The sequence below is a fragment of the Schistosoma haematobium genome, chromosome 4 (assembly GCF_000699445.3).
Source record: "Schistosoma haematobium chromosome 4, whole genome shotgun sequence".
NCBI lineage: Eukaryota > Metazoa > Platyhelminthes > Trematoda > Strigeidida > Schistosomatidae > Schistosoma > Schistosoma haematobium.
In genome coordinates, this window is record NC_067199.1 from 10327642 (window position 1) to 10347312 (window position 19671).

General features: G+C 40.4%; 1 protein-coding gene across 2 annotated transcripts in view; it reads right to left on the reverse strand.

The window, feature by feature from the left end:
* KANSL3 (KAT8 regulatory NSL complex subunit 3) overlaps positions 1-19671 on the reverse strand; it is a 29165-nt gene that overhangs the window by 1275 nt on the left and 8219 nt on the right. For both annotated transcript variants that reach the window (XM_051215618.1, XM_051215617.1), the window contains 4 exons: positions 16585-16692; positions 8736-8870; positions 4100-4351; positions 1192-1788 (listed from right to left, as the gene is read on the reverse strand). In XM_051215618.1, coding sequence (XP_051066150.1) covers positions 1192-1788; positions 4100-4351; positions 8736-8870; positions 16585-16692 — 1092 coding nt within the window. The remainder of the gene's footprint in view (positions 1-1191; positions 1789-4099; positions 4352-8735; positions 8871-16584; positions 16693-19671) is intronic.

Consider the following 19671-nt stretch of genomic DNA (forward strand, 5'->3'; position numbering starts at 1 on the left):
CCACATATGTTTGGAAAGTATCTGGAAATTGTCTCTGTGACATTTCATTTTTTGCAAGATATTTGGAATGATGCAACTCTACAGGTAGGGATCACATGCGGATCTGTGGCACAAATACTACATTTTCAACCAGTGAATCATAAGTCCGAATACTGTTTCAACTACTTCGAGGTTCAAACAGTTGTGTAACACGACAATACCTCGTAGAATAATTATGATTGTACAAATTAAATTCTACTTATTTATTGCGACTCTTTGACATTCACTTTATTAGGTACATCAAGTGTCAACTAGTCTTGAAGGAATACAAACAGTGGTTCTAATCTTGTATTATACATTCGAAAACATAAATCAAACCAAATCTCTTCAATGTTTGGATTTATCAGGATGATGTTCTAACAGCCTTACTCAGAGCATACACATTCACAAACCTATTTTTGTTTTAATAGATTAAAAATTCATCATATAAACTGAGTTAACAATTTACATATGGATTTTATTGGGAGATTTAGTTTATATAAAGTAAGTCGTTATACCACAACAATTCACTGGTTTGATCCGCTGACTAGTATGTTCAAAATGCAGTATTCCCAGTCACTTGGTATTTCAATTTCTGTCTTTATACCGTTGGTAGTTGTTGAATTGACGGTGTTTTAATTGAATGGTTATATGGAGTTACTCAGAATGATAACATTTAACCAAGTTATGTCTCATTCAATAATGTCTACATGATAGAAATTAACTGAAAAACCTGCAAGCCCGTCCTTAAGAATTTAGAGGCGGAATTATTTTTAGTCTCCAGTCAAGTTATTTAATTCGTTTATTTTTGAAGAGTTAGTCGCTACCATCAATGAAAGTGATAAATTTCTATAATCATATAACATTAGATGATCGAATAAAAAAAACCTTTGGTTATATGATGTAACTAATAAAATAACTTTACCCAGCGAACAACCACTACAATACCCGCCAATCGGTGTAGTTGAATTTCATTTATTCTCATCGTGGTCAATGAAGTACTTGGTCAAAAATATGTACTATTTCTAATATTTAGCTAAGTACTAGCCTATATAAAGGTTTATTTTATTGGCAAACCAAAAATAAACCATGGTAATAATGAAATTATAAAATGGAGTTAGAACAAACGAATATATAGATACATTGCGTTGAGGTAAGCCTAGTTTAGCTTACCATCATTCTAATATCTACCATACTTTGTGTAGTACACCAACGTCTACATGCAGACGGTTGCATTCGAAGTAAATGGTCGGCACCTCCAATAACTAATAAATCAAAAGTTGGTGAGATCGAATTCAATTCATTATTATCATCATGAACAACAGTAGTAGTATTAGTAGCAGTGATGCTAGATGATCCATTGATTTTGTGTCGAAATTGGTTAGTATAATTCATATGAATTAAATTATCATTGTCATTATTATCGATTCGAGAAGTTAGTGGACGTTGTCTTTGTCTAGCATTGAATAATCTCTTTCGAAATTCAACTGCTTCTTTATAACCACCAAGTCGACTTCTAGCGCCTATAATAAATAATATTGGTAAAGCTGGTATCGATAGGAGTGGATCATTCAATTCACCTCGTTTACCTCTTAAACCAATTAATGGTAAACCAACACAAATAATTCCATTTATACTTATTCGATTAGTATAATTATTTTCTGAACGAGAATTATTCAACGAGAGTATATGTATAACAGATAATAACATAAGTAACGAACCAACACCGAAGCTAACTAGATAAATAGATTCATTCTTGTATTCATCAAGCTGTAAAAATAAGAGAAAGCAACACTTAACAATATAAATCCATTAGAAGGGATCTTGTGGAGATTAGTTTAATCTATAAGTTGTATTTGATACAGATTGATTTTTCATAGTATGAAACTTCCTAACACTGCACATCAATGAGCCTGCCATAGATCAGAACCAGAGCCTTTCGGGTTGTCATGACTGTAAGGTTAGTCGGTATCCCAAGAGAAGATCCGTTAATGAGAAGCCTGAAATATTTCTCTATCCTAAGTATACTATTCCAGTTATCTCATAATATTCTAAGCTTTGACTGGCAGGTTAACCTTGAGTTGAGACTGAGAATAATTTTAACTCTTCTCCGCCAAAAATGTATACCTTTCTTCTGACTCAGTCTTCCGTCCGATAATGGAATACATCATGGAGTTGTGGAGTATTATATCTTATGTGCATCAACTCGTACAATAACATGGACTAATTTCCTCCTCCCACAACAAAATGAATATGAACTTACAATCTAAGCATTGCTACGCCAAAAGTGGAAGGGAACAGAAGGAGATGGTGAGTGGATAATTGGTAATAATGAGGGAGTAGTAAGACGCATAATATTAGTTAACATATCTATTGGAAGCTTACAATCAGTAAGGGTAAATACAATAATACAGTTGTTTAATAAGTGAACAATAAAAATACAAATAGTAACCCGAAAATTAGTCCCCAAAGTTATACTTTCTTTACTATTTGTTCCGCTATAACACAGGTCATGCAGTAAACCACCGGGTCGACATCTAATATAACAGTTTTGACACCAATGAATTCTCAGTAGCTGTGCTACATTACAAACTGATTACAGTTAGGATTGCAATATTGGATACTGAATTGGAGATCCTAATGGCTTAACGTTCCCTGCAAAGCCTGAAGGTCTTGAGATCGATCCCTGGCAACATAGCTGGTGTTTACTATTCAGGAATACAATACTAAGACGAAGCAGTTGCTTATTGCTCCCTCGTTTCCAAAACTGCCTCAACCGAGATCAATCCGTGATAAAGACGACCCTATGGAAGAACTATTAACAAGTTAACATCATTTTTGGAGAGGAAGCACGGGTATGGCTTCTTAGGAGGGAAAAATATAATCGAAATTGAAAAATCTTAACAATCAGATTAGAGAAAATAACTTATTTGTTCGTCTATTAATTTTGAGCGATCTCTTTGTTTTGTTCATATAAAATATTTCCAGTCACAATGAAATATTCTGTTGGAGGAAGACAATGTTTACTGTACAAAATGCTTTATCGTAGAGATACAAATTTTGTTTACCATGACATGTTTACATCATTTTACCAAGTTTAAATGTATTGTTTGCTGTTGTTTAACAATCCTAGTATTGCACTGCCTATAATAATTTGTTTGTTTGTTGATTAGAAATTTGTACGATATGAACATTTTTGTTTTATCGGCAGTTGTTAAGGCAAGACATTAATAAGTTACGATTTGTGGAAGGCTTTATCCTCGAAAGTTCTTAAAGTAGAAATAGGCAAGACTATATTCTACCGATGAATTTAAAAGAACCAATCGGATATAAGACAGTGTTTACCGGATTTTGTGCAACATTGAAAACGTGGGGGATAACAAAGAATAGGATAAGTGTAACTTATACGTTTATCGATGTTCAGTATGTGTCCTTTATCATGCATTTCCGGTTATTTTTCCGTACATCTACTAGTGAATGACTTAAAATTGTCAAAAAAAAACCCAAACAAATTTCATGCGAACACATTGTGAATTTATCATGGTGCGTAAGCCAAATTAAAAAGAAATACGCGCCTTTGACATAGACTGCACCTGAACGTAAATGATGCTTTTTAAATAATAATCAAGTGTTTTTATGGTCAAAAAGTATTCTCAAACTCCAAATATATTGTATCATTAACACCTGATTCTATAACTTCCAACCTTAACAATTGTAAACTTGACTACTGAATCTGGTCGGACTCCCAATTTTCAAACTTAACTTTTATTCTTTCACTTACAATGTTGAAACTCTTTATCCATCTTAATTTGATTAATTTTTATTAGAAATTGTTTCGTAATTAAATACTATTTCCTAATTGATAAGCCTTCAAAGCTGTCGTTATAATATAGTTGTAGTCTAACCATAAAAGTATATAATTCAGTAGATTGATAGAAGAATATCTTTGTAAATAAATAATAGGTGCTTTAACAAATAGCCGCCTACTTCAGAAGAGATCTTGTTCAAGTCGATAAAAAAGTGTATCATACAAAAATATACACACTGTGTGAGTAAAAAATGTGTGAATATTCTCACTTACCAAATTAATAACACGTCGGACAAATAATCGTAATCGAAGTCTCATACTATCACATATTTGTTCTTCATGATCTTCTAAATTAATTTGTCCAATTTCACCGAGTAAACTGATTAATTTTTGTAATCGTTTACTGTCACGAGATCCCGGAAAAGTCATACATGCTAGAACTATTCCATCGCCAATTGTTGAACGATTTAAAGATATCTGAGTAGGTATATTCTTTGTAATGATGGATCGTGAAGAAGACTGCATCTTTGGTAAATATTGCAGAAAAATGGAAACTATTAAGATGATGATAATGATGAGAAAAAAAGACTTCAGCCTATCAGAAAGATGTCAATTTTACATTCGCGAAGTTAAATGACGTAATTATTATGATTAGACCATTTCTTTATGATGACTAGAAATAAAAGGATCATTTATTGATGTATAGTAATCACTAATCTAGAATTATTCATTTATGAATTAAGGAACAACGATTAATTATACTATTTTGTGTATAAATAATAGCTTCAATTACCTAATAAATTAACTAATTATTCATTTATTTAAAAATTAATATTAGTACAAGGGGGCAATAAATATGTGCGCCATACAAACCAGTGAATTCGTGTGAACTGATATACTTTCCGGGTGCCCAGATACAAATAGTTTCCTTAAGGGGCCACTCCCCGAGCCTTTGACATAGAGGTCGGATTCACAAGGCAACGCTAGGAGATGCGGTCTCACGATAGTCGGTGACCAACAATAGGTTAGTACGCCATTTTCTCATTCAGGATCCTGGAGTCCATGTGCACCATTGGTTTGGAATTAGGGTTTCCTAACTCCCTTGGTGGATCCTCTGTATCCGTCAACTCGGTCCAAGCGTCGAACATTCGCTTTTCATCCTCTCAATTTCGTAAACAACGACCTCAATGAAGAAAGACATTGAGTAGGACTTACCTGGTAGTGGCTGTATACGCGTGGTTATGCGAGAGCATTTCTAGAAGAAGAGCAAACTCTCTCCACCCTCGACCATACCACAGCATTTAAGGGCTGTGTTGGTAGCCGCAGAGTAACCGCTATCAGTGGTTGAAGGCTTTGGGTGACATGTTTCAGGATCGATCTCAATGCCTCAGAAACATTCACTCTTTGTTTTATCCTAGGTCTTGAGTTCCAGTATTCCTTTCATATATGCATTTTTATTCCTTTTCTCCAATTCCTAGTATCTCTTAATATCATTGGTATTCTAGTTATTTGTAGTCCTTTGGTACTCTTGTTGTTGATTTTGCCTCGTACTGGTTTATTATGGCAATTTAAACCAATGCATATTTGTGTTTTGCTTTATGTTGATTACAACTGAGTGACATTCTAAAGTGTATTTTGTAGGTAGAGTAAACAAAATATTAGACTCTTCTAGTTGTTTCTGTTTTTAACCATAAAGTCAATTTGATTGAATAAATTAAAAAACTTAAAGTTCAACAAGTAGTTCACTAAACTACGAAGAGATTATTTACCAACTTTAACGCATTTCGAGTTACACGGGAATCACTGAAATGAACTTGACTTAAGAACTGTTGAGTAATGAGTGGTAGGATAGAGAGATTCTATGTGCTTTATAGTTTATTTCGTAAGGCTTTGGTGATAACTTTGCCGGTGATAAATTTCTCAATTCAAAAGATTTGCTACTATTTATGTAAAATTAAAAGCATCAGCAGTTCTTACTTAACTCTACTCCAACCCTTTTATTTGATTGTAAACGGTCAAAATACAAAGTGTGAAGTTCGTACTACAGTTGTAAAAGGCGAAAGATTTATTCGCAAATGAGGAGACACCAGAGCCCCCAAATGCCCTGGTACGGCCGAGAGTGGGGAGTCAACTCTCCCTCTCGCAATGCTCTCACATTGCCACGTGCATACAACCACTATCAGGGAAGTCCTACTCACTGCTTTCCTGTGGTGGGGGTGTTGTTTACGAAATTGGTTGTATGCACGTGGTCACATGAAAGCATTACTAGAGAGAAAGTGAATTACCATAACATCATGAGCAATTTTATTAGATCTAATTTTCACTCTATTATTCACTTTATTAAATATCAACCGGTCAATAAAATGCGATTGTAATGTCAGAATAGAATGAATAAAATATGTAATCAACAACCAAGTTAACCGATCGTAATAACACAAATACAAATTAGTGGAGGCCACTTCATATCAAAAACTTTTTATCAAGTCATATAATGTCACAAATTTTAATTTTTACTCGTTGAAATATCCAAGTGAACAGTTGATATTCAATGCTTTCAGCTATCAACCCACCGAAAAGTATAGATGAGCATTGGCTGCATTTGCATGACGCCATGAAAATGGCGAGTAAAGTCGCTATCCTCTTCACGAAACGTCCCACTTATAAGCACTGGATTTCTACAGGCTGCTTACAACTCCTTGAAGCACGTCGGTCTACTCTGACCAACCGCACGTTTGACCATGGACGAAGACTATTATGTAATAAAACTATGCACACCTTGCTTAAGGATAGAGAAGTCAGAGCGTAACAATGATTTGGAAGCAGTAACTGCCGGAAGCTCTCCCAACGCACACAAGTCACTGGAAGCAAGAAGTCTGGTGTGAGTGAAACAATCTGTGAAAATGACGGGATGCCAATCAGTAAAATTTACCGACGTCTTGGACGATGGACAGTCCAACTGGTCTGCTGCATCGGCAACATCGGTCAGATTGTCCTACTCTTCATGGCCTGTGACGACTGGTCCACCTAACGAGACTGCAGTCCTCAAGGAACTTCAACTCTTGAGGCTCCATAAATCACTAAGCCCAGATGGCTTACCTGCGACCCTTTTTAGAGATAGTGGCAACCTTCTGGTTAGGAACCGACTAAGTTGTTTATAAACGTCTGGTTCCAACATCGTGGAATGAATCGATAGTTGTCCCTATCTTTGAAAAAGGTTCACATCATCCATGGAACAATTATCGGGGGATAAGTCTACTTCCCATCGCGTTCAAACTATTGGCTTCCGTCATACTTCGTAGATTGTTCAAAACCCCAGAAGGATTGACTCGCGAGGAACAGACTGGTTTTCTTTCTGGCCGAGGATGTATTGATCATATCTTCACCCTCCACCAAATATTAGAACACCGCCTTCGATTTATTGGACAGGACTGTTCTCTGGGATTGTCTATTGAAGAAGGGTGTGCCTGAGAAGTTTATTAACATTTTAAAGGCCCTATATACCAACACTACAGGGAGAGTGAGGACATACATCCACCTCTCTCCATCGTTACATTCAAGCCGTGGGGTTAGACAGGGTTTTCCAATCTCGCCATTCCTCTTCAACTTTGCTATCGATGACGTTCTGGAAACAGCTCTGATGGATGTAGGTAATGGTAGTGTGGATCTGTTGCCTGGAAAAACTTTTCGATCTTGCGTATGCGGATGATATTGTCTTACTTTGCGATGATACCTAAGCCATGTAGTCCGCACTTAGTCGGTTGCCAATCAGTATTCGTAGGTATGGCATGTGTCTTGTACCTTCTACGTACGATGTACTTTTGCAAGACTGGCACGCACCTGAACTTGCACTCACCCTGGATAGTGAGCGGATAGAAGTATTCTAGAAGTCCGTGTATCTGGATAGCAGTGTAAGTGCTGGCGGTGGCGTGAGTGATGAGATCAATTCAGGAATAATGAACTCCAGAGAGGCTCACGCAAACCTGGGCAGTCTTTGGAGCCTTTGTGATGTTAGCCCGGTTGTTAAAAGTCGGACCTACAACGCGTTGGTGAGAGCAGCTTTGCTTTATGCTTGCGAAACCCAGCCTTTCCAAGTTGAGAATGTTAGGCGATCATCGTTGTCTCTGAAGGCTTGGTGACATCCCCCCGCTATTATTATTAAATCGCATTCATTCACTAATTTCTGCTCATTGTTCCTCTTTTTATTATACTCACTCTCCATTCTCTATCTCTTCAGAACCCAATTGTTATTGTGTGGCGTTCATGTATTGGGTGCCCCCTTGTACAAAAGTTTGTATTCACATAAATAAATAAACTTGTCATGTAACAAGCGATATTGTTTGAGTAACAGCTCATATATAAATAAATAAAATATGTATAACACCGCCTGTAGCACTTCTATGGACAGAGCTGGATGGAGAATGCTGGTGGGCGGACAATGCTCGTCCACGAAGGGCGACGGGTGTAAGATATATATATATATATGCAGCATGTCGTGATTGGATTAGTATTTTCTTCATTCCTCAGCTTGTTACTCAGAGCATCTTCCTCTGCTAAGGAATTTAAAACAGTCGTGGAAAGAAACAAAAGTAAATTTGCCAGAATAACTACTATTTGTTGTTAAATGGATGGACGTGTTTATGTTCAAATATCCAGGGGTACTGTTTACATTTATCCTGTTCAAGATCTACTAAGTACGTACAAAACTGTATTTCGTTAAATACTCGAATTATTTTAAAAATAAGTTGTGTAAAATAATTTCAAACTTTATTGTAAAGAAAGTTTTTTTCGTTAAGAAATAATGTTCTCATCTTATGAACCTTTGAAAATCAGCCAATACATGATAAATGTTTCGTCGTCAAGGTTGTAGTTGTTCAGAATTAGAGAAATAGAGATAAACAGTATAACTTACCAAAGTTTTTTTTACACCGTCGTTGCATTCATCATCGACAGATGATCTGAAGTCAGATAAGAATCGATTAACTATTACATCATCCACATAGCGTTCTTGCAGAGTCGTATTGAGCACTTTCAATAATGGATTAACCTAACAATAAAATAACAATAATAAAATTTCTTGCTATTCGTCTGTCGACCAAAAAATGAGTATACTGTGCAGTAGTATGTTATGAGCTACTTTAAGGCTGTGAAGGGTTTCCTAATACCGGTTTCCTTAACAAGTCTGAAAAATTGTCTGCTATTACCTATTGCCGCTGTCTTTTCCATCTCTCTTGCTTTCGCTACCCACTACTGTTCACGATCATTGCGTAGACTTTTTGTCAACTTGCGCTTAAGCTGACTCCGCTTTTCATTATGTTCAGAGCCAGGTGGAATGAGTTTCCGAGCATCTATCAGTGAGATAGATGCTGCTGAGATCCAATGTTGCTCCCTAACCTAACGGGTTACCGTACTAGCAAATATCACTGCTGTTTCCACAGCTTTTCGGATATCATTCCATGCTGCCTCGGGGTGGGCATCACATACATGGCTGCCTAACTGTTTTCCTAGTTGTTCCTGAAATAAACTCTTACCTTGATTATCATTAAGTAGGCCCCTAAGAGGTTTACTTGCAGCATCTTTCCTACGTCCAGTAAGACGCAGACAGATACGCACTCGTACTAGAGCATAATCTGAATCTAAGCATGTGCTCCAGAATGAGCGACAGTCTTCTACCGAGCCTCTCTATCGGTGGCTGATAGCGACGTGATCTATTTGGGTCCAACGTTGGGACGAATTAGGGGGTCGTCGTGTTAAAAGATGTTTTTCCTTATGCTTAAAGTTAGTATTTGCAAGAAACAGGCAGTCATCTGAGCATAGTTGTAACAGAGGGTCGCTATTATCTGTTCTTCGAGCCACGATGTTATAAGATCCACCCAGGTGTCTTTCCTTATCGCTTAGTTTACCTACTTGAGCATTAAAGTCACCAGCCACTATTACTACATCCGAGCGCCTAGCTTTTCGGAGGAGGTCGGAGAGCTTTCTGTAAAACTCATCTTTTACATCATCTGAGCTGCAGTCAGTGGGAGAATAGGCAGAGACGACGAAGAGGCAACGACGAGTGTCCCTATCTTTTCGGATTCTTACTGTTCCGTTCAGTCGGACAGCGCACAAACGGCTGTCTATTGGGATCCACTCTAAGAGAGCTAGTTCTGCCCTAGAACTCAATGCTATACCTACACCGGCGAGGCCACGGGAAGCAGAATCTGGGCTTCCAGATACACGAAGTGTGAATCGAGTTGGTTCTTTATTTTGGCATGGTGAGGTCAAATAGATGACGCTACTCGGATCCTGTATGCGCGTTTCGGAGACGCAGCACACATCGATGGCGCGAGATTCTAAAGTCCTAGCTAAGGAAGCCTGTTGTCCTATTTGGCAAAGTGTTCGGACGTTAAAAGCTCCTACGTGTAGTTTAGAGCGTGGTTTCAGGAGACCAGGAATAACGTTCCACGTACTCGAATAGTTTGCTCTAGCGGTGCGAGGTGATAAAGAGACGTGAGAAGGGCTAGTCGTGTAGATAAGAGAGGTATTAGGAGGTGTAAGAAGGATTTGAATGTGACCAGCTTGGTCTTGTGTGCTGTTACGGGTATGAGGGCTGGTGTCACTTCCCGGTTGCCCACACCATGGAAGGGTACTTCTTGAGAAACCTGAAAAAGAAGTCGGATTAGTGTTGGTCTTAACAACCTGGGAGCGTGACCGCAGAGCCCAAGGGACAACTGCTTGAAGCCGGTCGCGCACGGCCTTTTCGTGGAAGGTTTTTGATGTGTTAGCTCCGTTCTTTAAAGGGCCTTACCGCCGGAGACGGAAATCCGTGAGGTAAGGTGAGGTGTGACATTTTTAGGGTCGACCTTTTCTGACCCTTTTCTTCCTTGTGAGAAGGCAGCATCGCTGCAGATGCTGATTATCCTAGAGAAACACCTTACTGCTGTCACACCCCTCTACAGTCAGCAGTACGACTTCGCCTTCAGACCTTGAGTTGCTGCTTTTAGTCTTACCGTTCTCCAATCGACCTGCCTGGCATGGTAGAACCTACAGGAGCATATGTTCCAGCCAATATAGCTCGGTTGGGTCATCACGATAGGCAAGCCTGACCACCGCGTCAAGGTAGCAGCTACGGTTGCATAGTGGAAGCTGATATTGGCGTCCCGAACTCAACAGACAGGGCTAGGCAGGGAAAAGGACAAATAAGGACTAGTGAGGATGCTAGGCTGCTCATACCGATCAATACATCATTGGTTTGGCGCAGTGCTAAGATCACATAAGTCGTATTCTAATTGATGAATCAATCACGTGACAATCAGCCGGAGAAAAGTCACAACCGCGACCTGATTAAGATACCAAAGAAAGGAGATCTGAGAAAATGTTGGAACTAGAGAGGCATCACACTACTGTCGGTACTAGGGAAAGTTTTCAACAGAATGTCGCTGAACTAGATGAAAGATTCGGTAAACGGCCAAATTCAAGATCAACAGACCAGATTCCGTAAGGACCGTTCAAGCACTGATCAGATAGTGACACTATAGATCATCGCTGAACAATTAATTGAATGCAACTCGTCACTATACATCAACCTCACTGACTATGAGGTGTTCGACTGTGTGGATAGGAGAACCTTATGGAACCTTCTTCGACACTATGGTGTACCTGAGAAAACCATCAACATCATAGTTCATACGACAAACTACACTGCAAAGTCGTGTATGGAGGATAGTTGACAGATGTATTAGACAAGGCTGTTTACCCCACTCTTCCTTTTTCTTCTGGTGGTCGACTGGATTTTGACGACCTGAACGTCTCAATTGAAACACGAATTACAAAGGACATTCTGTATAGATCTGAACGATTTGGACATCACAGATAACTTAGCTCTTCTATTTCACACACCAACAAATTCAAATGAAGACAACAAGTGTAGCAGCAGCCTCTGCATCAGTAGGCCTGAACATACATGAGAGAAAAAGCAATATCCTCAAATACAACGTAGAAAAACCATCCCAAAGCACACTCGATGGAGAAACTCTGAAAGAAGTGGGAACTTTCACATACCTGGGAGGCATCATCTATGAACAAGGAGGATCTGATGCAGATGTGCAGGCAAAGATTGACAAAGCAAGGGTAGCATTCCTACAGTAGAACATATAGAACCCAAAACAATTGTCTGAAAGCCAACACCAAAGTCAGAATCTTCAACACAAACGTCAAGACAGTTCCATTGTATGGAGCCGAAACTTAGAGGACTTCTACAACTACAGTCAAAAAGTACAAGATCTTATGAGTAACCATCTACACAAAGTACTCCGGATCCACTGACTAGAGACCATCAGCAGTGACATACCGTGGCTGAGGACAGAACAACTTCTAAATGAAGAGGAAATAAGGAAAAACCGCTAGAGGTGGATAGGTTACAATTTACAGAAATCGTCAGGCTGCATCACAAGATAAGCCTTGACTCGGAATCATGAAAGGAAAAGAGGTAGACCAAACAATACACTGAGTCGGGAATTGCAGGCTGGCATCAAAAGAATGAATAGCAATTGGTGACAACTGGAAAGGAGAGCCCAGGATAGATTTGGTTAGGCAAGCCTGGTCGGCGGCCTATATTCCACGAGGGTTAACAGATGTAAGTAAAATCTCATCGTTATTCGGATCATTGTTCATTTATTTCTCTAGACATCCTCATAATTTTCGATTCCCACTAAGAAATATGACTCTGAAGTATTTGATCAAATGGAATTCTTATACTTTCTTGAGGAATCGTATCACCTTAAGGATAACAGTCAGTCAGTCAGCTACAACGTAGGACCAGGCACATATATGCATCGGTCCAAGTTGCCATACCTCATTAACACAACAAGATGGACACTGGACTCATAAAAGTAGTTAATTCAAAGGTGGTAATATATAAAAGAAAGATTGCAATAAGGATATAGTACAGAAAGGAAGAATTAGTTCGTAGAAAGAAAGATATGAAGTGATTTTAATCTCTTAGTTTAAGGGAAGACAGAGAATGTATACACCGACGCCATTGTGATCGATTCTGAGTCATGTCACCAAGAGTCTCCGACCATTGGTTACGATAGTCACGCGGACCCCAACCAAGTAGTCTGTATCTACCAACATGGCTCAGACTAGAAGTTAGTGTCTTCAAGCACTGATGCCACGTTTTGGTTTGGCCGCCCCTAACTTTTTTCCAACCATCCCGAACACCGGTTAGAATTCCACGTCGTGGTAATCGGTGTTTGGGCATACTTAACACGTGGCCCAACCATCTCAGTCGATGAAGATTAACAACCTCACCAACTGATTTACTATCATTACCTAATACCCTGCGTCTAACCTCACTATTACTTACCCGGTGATCCCAACAGATGCAAGCAATATTTCTAAGGCATCTGTGGTCAAATACTAGTAGCTTACGGGTGTCTTCTACTCTTAAAGGCCATGTTTCGCTGCTGTAAAGTAAAACAGAACGGACTGCCGCGCAGTATACTCGTCCTTTAATTGATAGACGGATATCTCGCCTTCGCCAAAGGTGACGTAAGTTGACAAAAGCCAAACGATCTTTTCGAATCCGTGCTGAGATTTTGTCAGACACTAACCCATTAGGGCTGATCAGACTTCCAAGATAAGTGAAGTTGTCAATGCGTTCGACTACTTCACTCCCTATCCTTAGTTCAGGTGTTGACGCAGACCAGTCCTGAAGCAACAACTTGCATTTAGAGGGAGAGAAGCACATTTCAAACATTCTGGCATTGTTGCTCAGTGCTACCAAAAGACTCTGCATTTTATCAGCGTCTTCACCAAATAGGACTACATCATCTGCGTATTCTAAGTCGATAAGTGGTCCTCCTGGAAGGAGATCAATACCCGAGAATTTAATCGACGAGAACGTTATTTCCATCAGTAGGTCTATGATGAAGTTAAACAAAGATGGAGAAAGTGGACAGCCTTGACGGACACCACTTGAGGTTGCAAAAGCAGATGACAGTTCCCCATAAGCTCTGACTCGACTGGTAGTGTTCGAGTAAAGGTTTATGTACTTCTGAGGTACGCCTTTCAGTGACAGACATTGGGACAGAATCTCGCGGTCTACCGAGTCAAATGCTGCTCTTAAGTCAAGAAAGACCACCATTGTCGGACGCCGGTAAGTATGCCTATGTTCTAGAACCTGACGAATGGTGAATATGTGGTCGATGCAGCCACGAAAAGGTCTGAAGCCAGCTTGATTCTCTCGTGTTTGCAGTTCACGAGTCTTAGTTAAGCGTCTGATAATTATCGAGGTTAGTATTTTAGATACTATATTAGTTAAACTAACCCCTCTATGGTTGTCACAGGATGATTTTAACCCTCTCTTATATATTGGGACGACAAGTGATTGTGACCAGTCAGATGGAATAACGTCTAACTCCCAGATCTTAGCTAAAATATTAGTCAACCTAATCGCTAAAATTGGACCACCATCCTTAAAGACCTCTGGAGCCAATCCATCTGGACCAGCTGCTCTTCCTCGTTTCAGATTAACTATAGCTTTTTGAACTTCTGCTAGAGTTGGGGGACCTACTTCAATGTTCCATTCACACTGTCTGGTAATGGTGGGTAGTTGTAGAGTAGCTGAAGGCCAGCTGAAATGTTCCGCCCATCGTTCTAAACGTCTGGACTGAGAGCAGATGAGGGTATCGTCTTTTTCCGAAATAGTCTGACTTACACTTGACTTATTAATTCCAGTTTCTTTTATTAGTCTGTAGAGCTGTATTGTGTTCCCTATAGCCGCCGCCTTTTCCATCTCTTTTGCTTTCGTTGCCCACCACTGCTCACGGTCGTTCTTTAGACTTTTGCTTAACCTAGATCTGATTTGTTGTCGCTCTTCATCGTGTTCAGAGCCTGATGGGATGAGTTTACGAGAATCCATCAGTCCAATAGACCTAGAGGAAATCCATTGGTTCTTTGTAACCATGTGGTTTAAATCACTGATAGATGTCATTGCTGTTTCCACAGCTGTTTGTATAGCTTTCCAAGCAACATCTGGGTCAACCTCGTTTTCAGAACTATTTAATTGTGACCTCAGTTGTTCCTGGAACCTACTTTTGGTTTTCTCGCTACTCAATTCACTTCTAATGGGTCTTTTTACTGTGGCTTTTTTGTGTCCAGTGAGGCGCAAGCAGATGCGTGCCCGTATTAGGACATGGTCGGAGTCCAAGAAGGTACTCCAGAATGAGCGGCAATCTTCTACCGACCCTCTCCAACGATGACTGATGGCAATATGGTCTATTTGAGTCCATCGTTGGTTTGGTGTAGGGGGTCGCCATGTTAGACGATGTCTCTCCTTATATTTAAAATTTGTGTTTGCTAAAAATAAACGATTGTCTGAGCACAGTTGCAGCAGACGATCACCATTATCTGTTCGCTGTGCCGGTATACTAAAATACCCAACTAAATATCTTTCTGTTCGGTTTAAACTACCTATTTGGGCATTAAAGTCACCTGCTACGAGTACTATGTCTGAACGTTTAGCTTTCTGAAGAAGTTCAGATAGCTTTCTGTAAAATTCATCTTTCACTTCATCTGAGCTGCAGTCGGTGGGAACGTAGGCAAAAATGACAAAAAGGCAACGACGTGTGTCCCTATCCTTCTGAGTTCTTACTGAGCCGTTTAGCCGAACAGCACATAAACGACTGTTAACGGGGATCCACTCTAACAGTGTTTGTTCTGCCCTCATGCTTAGTGCTATCCCTACTCCTGCCAGTCAACGAGAGCTGGCCGTCGGGTCACCAGATACACGGAGTGTGTATCTCGTTGGCTCTCCGTTTTGCCGAGGTGAGGTCAAGTGAATGACCACACTGGGATCCTGTATGAGTGTTTCAGAGACACAGAATACATCAATGGTACGAGATTCTAGGGTTCTAGCCAAGGAAGCCTGTTGACCTATTTGACATAGGGTGCGTACGTTGAAGGCTCCAATGTGTAGTTTGGAGCGAGGTTTCAGTAGACCTGGGACAGTGTTTTGAGCACTAGAATCGTTGGCTATGGTGACATTTGAGGAGGAAGCCGAAAGAGGAAGTTTAGAGGTGAAAGTCGATGTAGGAGGAATAATAGAAAGTGAAGACGGAGGTTGATTAGGAATACAGTGGTCTTGAGTGCTGTTAGAGGTATGAGGGCAGTTATCACTTCCCGGATGCCCACACCGTGGAAGGGTTGTTCTGGAGGTACCTGAAAAGGAAATTGGATTAGAGGTGGTCTTAGTGACCTGGGAGCGTGACCGCAGTGCCCAAGGGACAACTGCTTGAGGTCGGTCACACACGACCTTTTCATGGGTAATTTTTGTGTTAGCTCCGTACTTGTTGAGACCTTACCGCCAGAGACGGATATCCGCGAGACAAGGCGAGGTGTGCATTTTTAGGGTCGACCTTTTCTAACCCCACCCCTCCTTGTGGGAAGGCAGCATCTCTATCATGCTGGTTGTCTGAAGGAAACACCTTATTGCTGTCACACCTCTGTACAGTCAGCAGTACGACTTCGCCTTCGGACCTTGGGTTTGTTGCTTTTAGTCTTACCGCTCTTCAGCCGACCTGTCTGACATGGTAGGACCTTGAGGAACAGTTGTTCCAGCCAGTATAGCTCGGTCGCTTCATCACGATAGGCAAGCCCGACCACCACGTCAAGGTAGCAACAACGGTCGGGCCTTAAGGATAACACATGAATGTAAATCAACTGTAGATATATTTTAAGTGTTAGGACATTGAACAATAGTTATTATCACTGCTCACCTTATTTTTTCTCCATAATATGCAAAAAACTGAACGATAAATTGGTAACAGAGTTTCTGAAAGATTTTTCACACACCATAGGTGAATGCTGTGACATTTCTCTATGTGCTAATAAAATTAAAAGAACACAATATCTTTTTAATACAAGAAATAAAATTTGCTGAGAAAAAGTTGACAATTTAGATATTTGTGAAGATGAAATATCAAACATATTACTGATTATCAATTGATAATAATACCAGCAATTCGTATGAATGGGATTTTAAATGCAAAAGAGATGCATGTATAAGACTAACGGTTCTCTCTAAATGAGGAATATGTATTTATCCAATCAGATTCACGGACAACTAGGATCTAGTGGTCTCTTGATTGGTCAAAAGTCAGTTTCACATAGATTGAGAAAAAGGTCAGTTACAATGATTACTAATGAGTTAGTGTAGAAAGTAACAGATATTTGCACGATAACAATATGTGGCATACATGTGTGAAAGGATTTAGTACCGTTTAAATTTATTCAATAACAAAAGTCTACAGAGCGTTCTCGTATTTAGTGATATTTTGTAGCACTAACATATTAACATCAGGACTAAGCGACCCAATCAATTCACAGATGGTATCTAGTTTCCTTTACTGGAATCCACACCGTGGCACTGCTAATTATTTTTAGAAATTTAGAGCAGACAAATCATATTGATTAAAGCTTGTATACAAACTTTCATGATAAAACTGCTACTGAGGCTAACAATTGAGTATTTTTTTCTAAAATACTTCCACAAAGTTGTTGTTGTTATAAAAAATAAGACGATTTTTTAAGAACATAACGTTTTTGTCCGGACATATAAGTATTATCCCTGCAATATTTATTTATTTATTTATTTGGACACATGAATATTGGTACAGAAGAGCGCCAATATATATGCGCCACACAAAACAATGAGAATTCAAAGAGAAATAAAAAAAAACTAAGGAGCGCAAAAGAAAAACAGAACAATAACGAAGAGAATGGCGTAAGGTAGTGTGGTAGTAACGAGGGAACGGAAAGGTACAATCAGAAGAAATCTTTCATGTAAGGGAGACACAACCACTTTTTATGAAGAAAGTAAAAGAAGGTTACAGCAGAATCGCCACTGGCTTCTATTCTGAGCCATATCTGATAACGTCTCTAGCCACTGTGTAGCACCATCTCTCAGACCCCAACCAGGGAGTCGTGAAGGACCGACAGAAGCCAGTCATTTGCAGCTTTCTTTCATGCCACGACACCATATCATGCACTGACCACCTCTCCGCTTCTTCCAACCAGTCCCAGAGTCGGCAAATAATGCACGACGTGGAATTCTCTGGGACGACATTCGGAGAACATGTCCAAGCCACCGAAGTCGGTGTTTCAAGATGGTGACACCAATTGAATTATCATCTCTGTGCCCGAACACACGATGCCGAACCTCTGCATTACTGACATGGTGTTGCCACTGAATGTCAGCAATCCTTCGGAAACAGCGATGATCGAACACAGAGAGTCGTCTAACGTCCTCAACTCGGAGAGGCCAGGTTTCACAAGCATAGAGCAGAACTGCTCTCACCGACACGTTGTAGATCCGACCTTTTACAGCCAGACTAACATCACGAAGGCGCCAAAGGTGGCCCAGATTGGCATAAGCCGCTCTGGCTTTCACAATATCGTCCGCATACTCAAGGTCGAGAAGTCTTTCTCCAGGCAACAGATCCACACCACCATTACTTACATTCATCAGAGCTGTTTCCAGAATGTCATCGATGGCAAAGTTGAAGAGGAATGGTGAGATTGGGCAACCCTGCCTAACCCCACTGCTCGAATGGAACAATGGAGAGAGGTGGTTGTATGCTCCCACTTTGCCTGAGGTATTTGTATATAGGGCCTTTAAAATGTTAATAAACTTCTCAGGCACACCCTTCTTCAATAGACAATCCCAGAGAACAGTCCTGTCCAACGAATCGAAGGCAGCCCTGATGTCAAGAAACACTACGATTGTTGGCCCTTGATAAGTATGGCGGTGTTCTAACATTTGGCGGAGGGTGAAATATGATCAATACATCCTCGACCAGAACGAAACCCAGCCTGCTCCTCGCGAGTCAATCTTTCTCGGGTTTTGAACAATCTACAAAGTATGACAGAAGCCAATAGCTTGGACGCAATCGGAAGTAGACTTATCCCCGATAGTTGTTACAGGAACGACGTGAACCCTTTTTAAAGATAGGGACAACTATCGACTCATTCCATGACGTTGGTACACTCTCTAGTTCCCAAACCTTTGTAAACAACGTCGTCAATTCCTTAGTCAAAAAGTCACCACCATCTTTAAAAAGAGCCGGAGGTAAGTCATCTGGGCCAGGTGATTTGTAGCGTTTCAAGAGTTGGAGTTCCTTGCGGACTTCCTCCTCGTTTGGTGGATCAGTCGTCACCGGCCATGGAGGGCAGGACAGTCTGACCGATGTTGCCGGAGCAGCAGGCCAGTTGAACTGCCCTTCGAAAAATTCTGCCCATCGTCCAAGACGTCGATGGATGTTAGTGATTGGCATCCCATCATCCTCGCAGATTGTTTTGCTCACACCAGACTTCTTGCTGCTAGTGGCTCGGATGAATTGGAAGAGCTTCCGGTAGTTACCAGATGCAGCTGCTGCTTCCAGCTCATTAGCACGCTCCGACCACCAGGCTTCTCGGTCCTTACGCAAGCTTTGCCCGATTTGATTATGTAACATCCTTCGTTTGTGGTCAAACTCACAGTCTCTCGGAGTAGACCGACGGGCTTCGATGAGTTGTAAGGAACCTGACGAAACCCAGTGCTTATAAGCGGGACGTTTCGCGAACCCACAACTGACTGTACCCGCCATTTTCATGGCGTCATGCAATTACAATCACTGCTGACCCATGCTTTTCGATGGAATGGTAGCTAGCCTAGAAGCTAGCTCGATTCGATACTTACTTGCAACAGAAGTTGCAACCAACTTGCTGACATCAATCCGTTGATGGCGGTCACTTCGTTGTCCACTGAAAAGTAAGGCAAGATTGGCGCAGACCAAGGCATGGTCAGAGTCCAGATAGGTACTCCA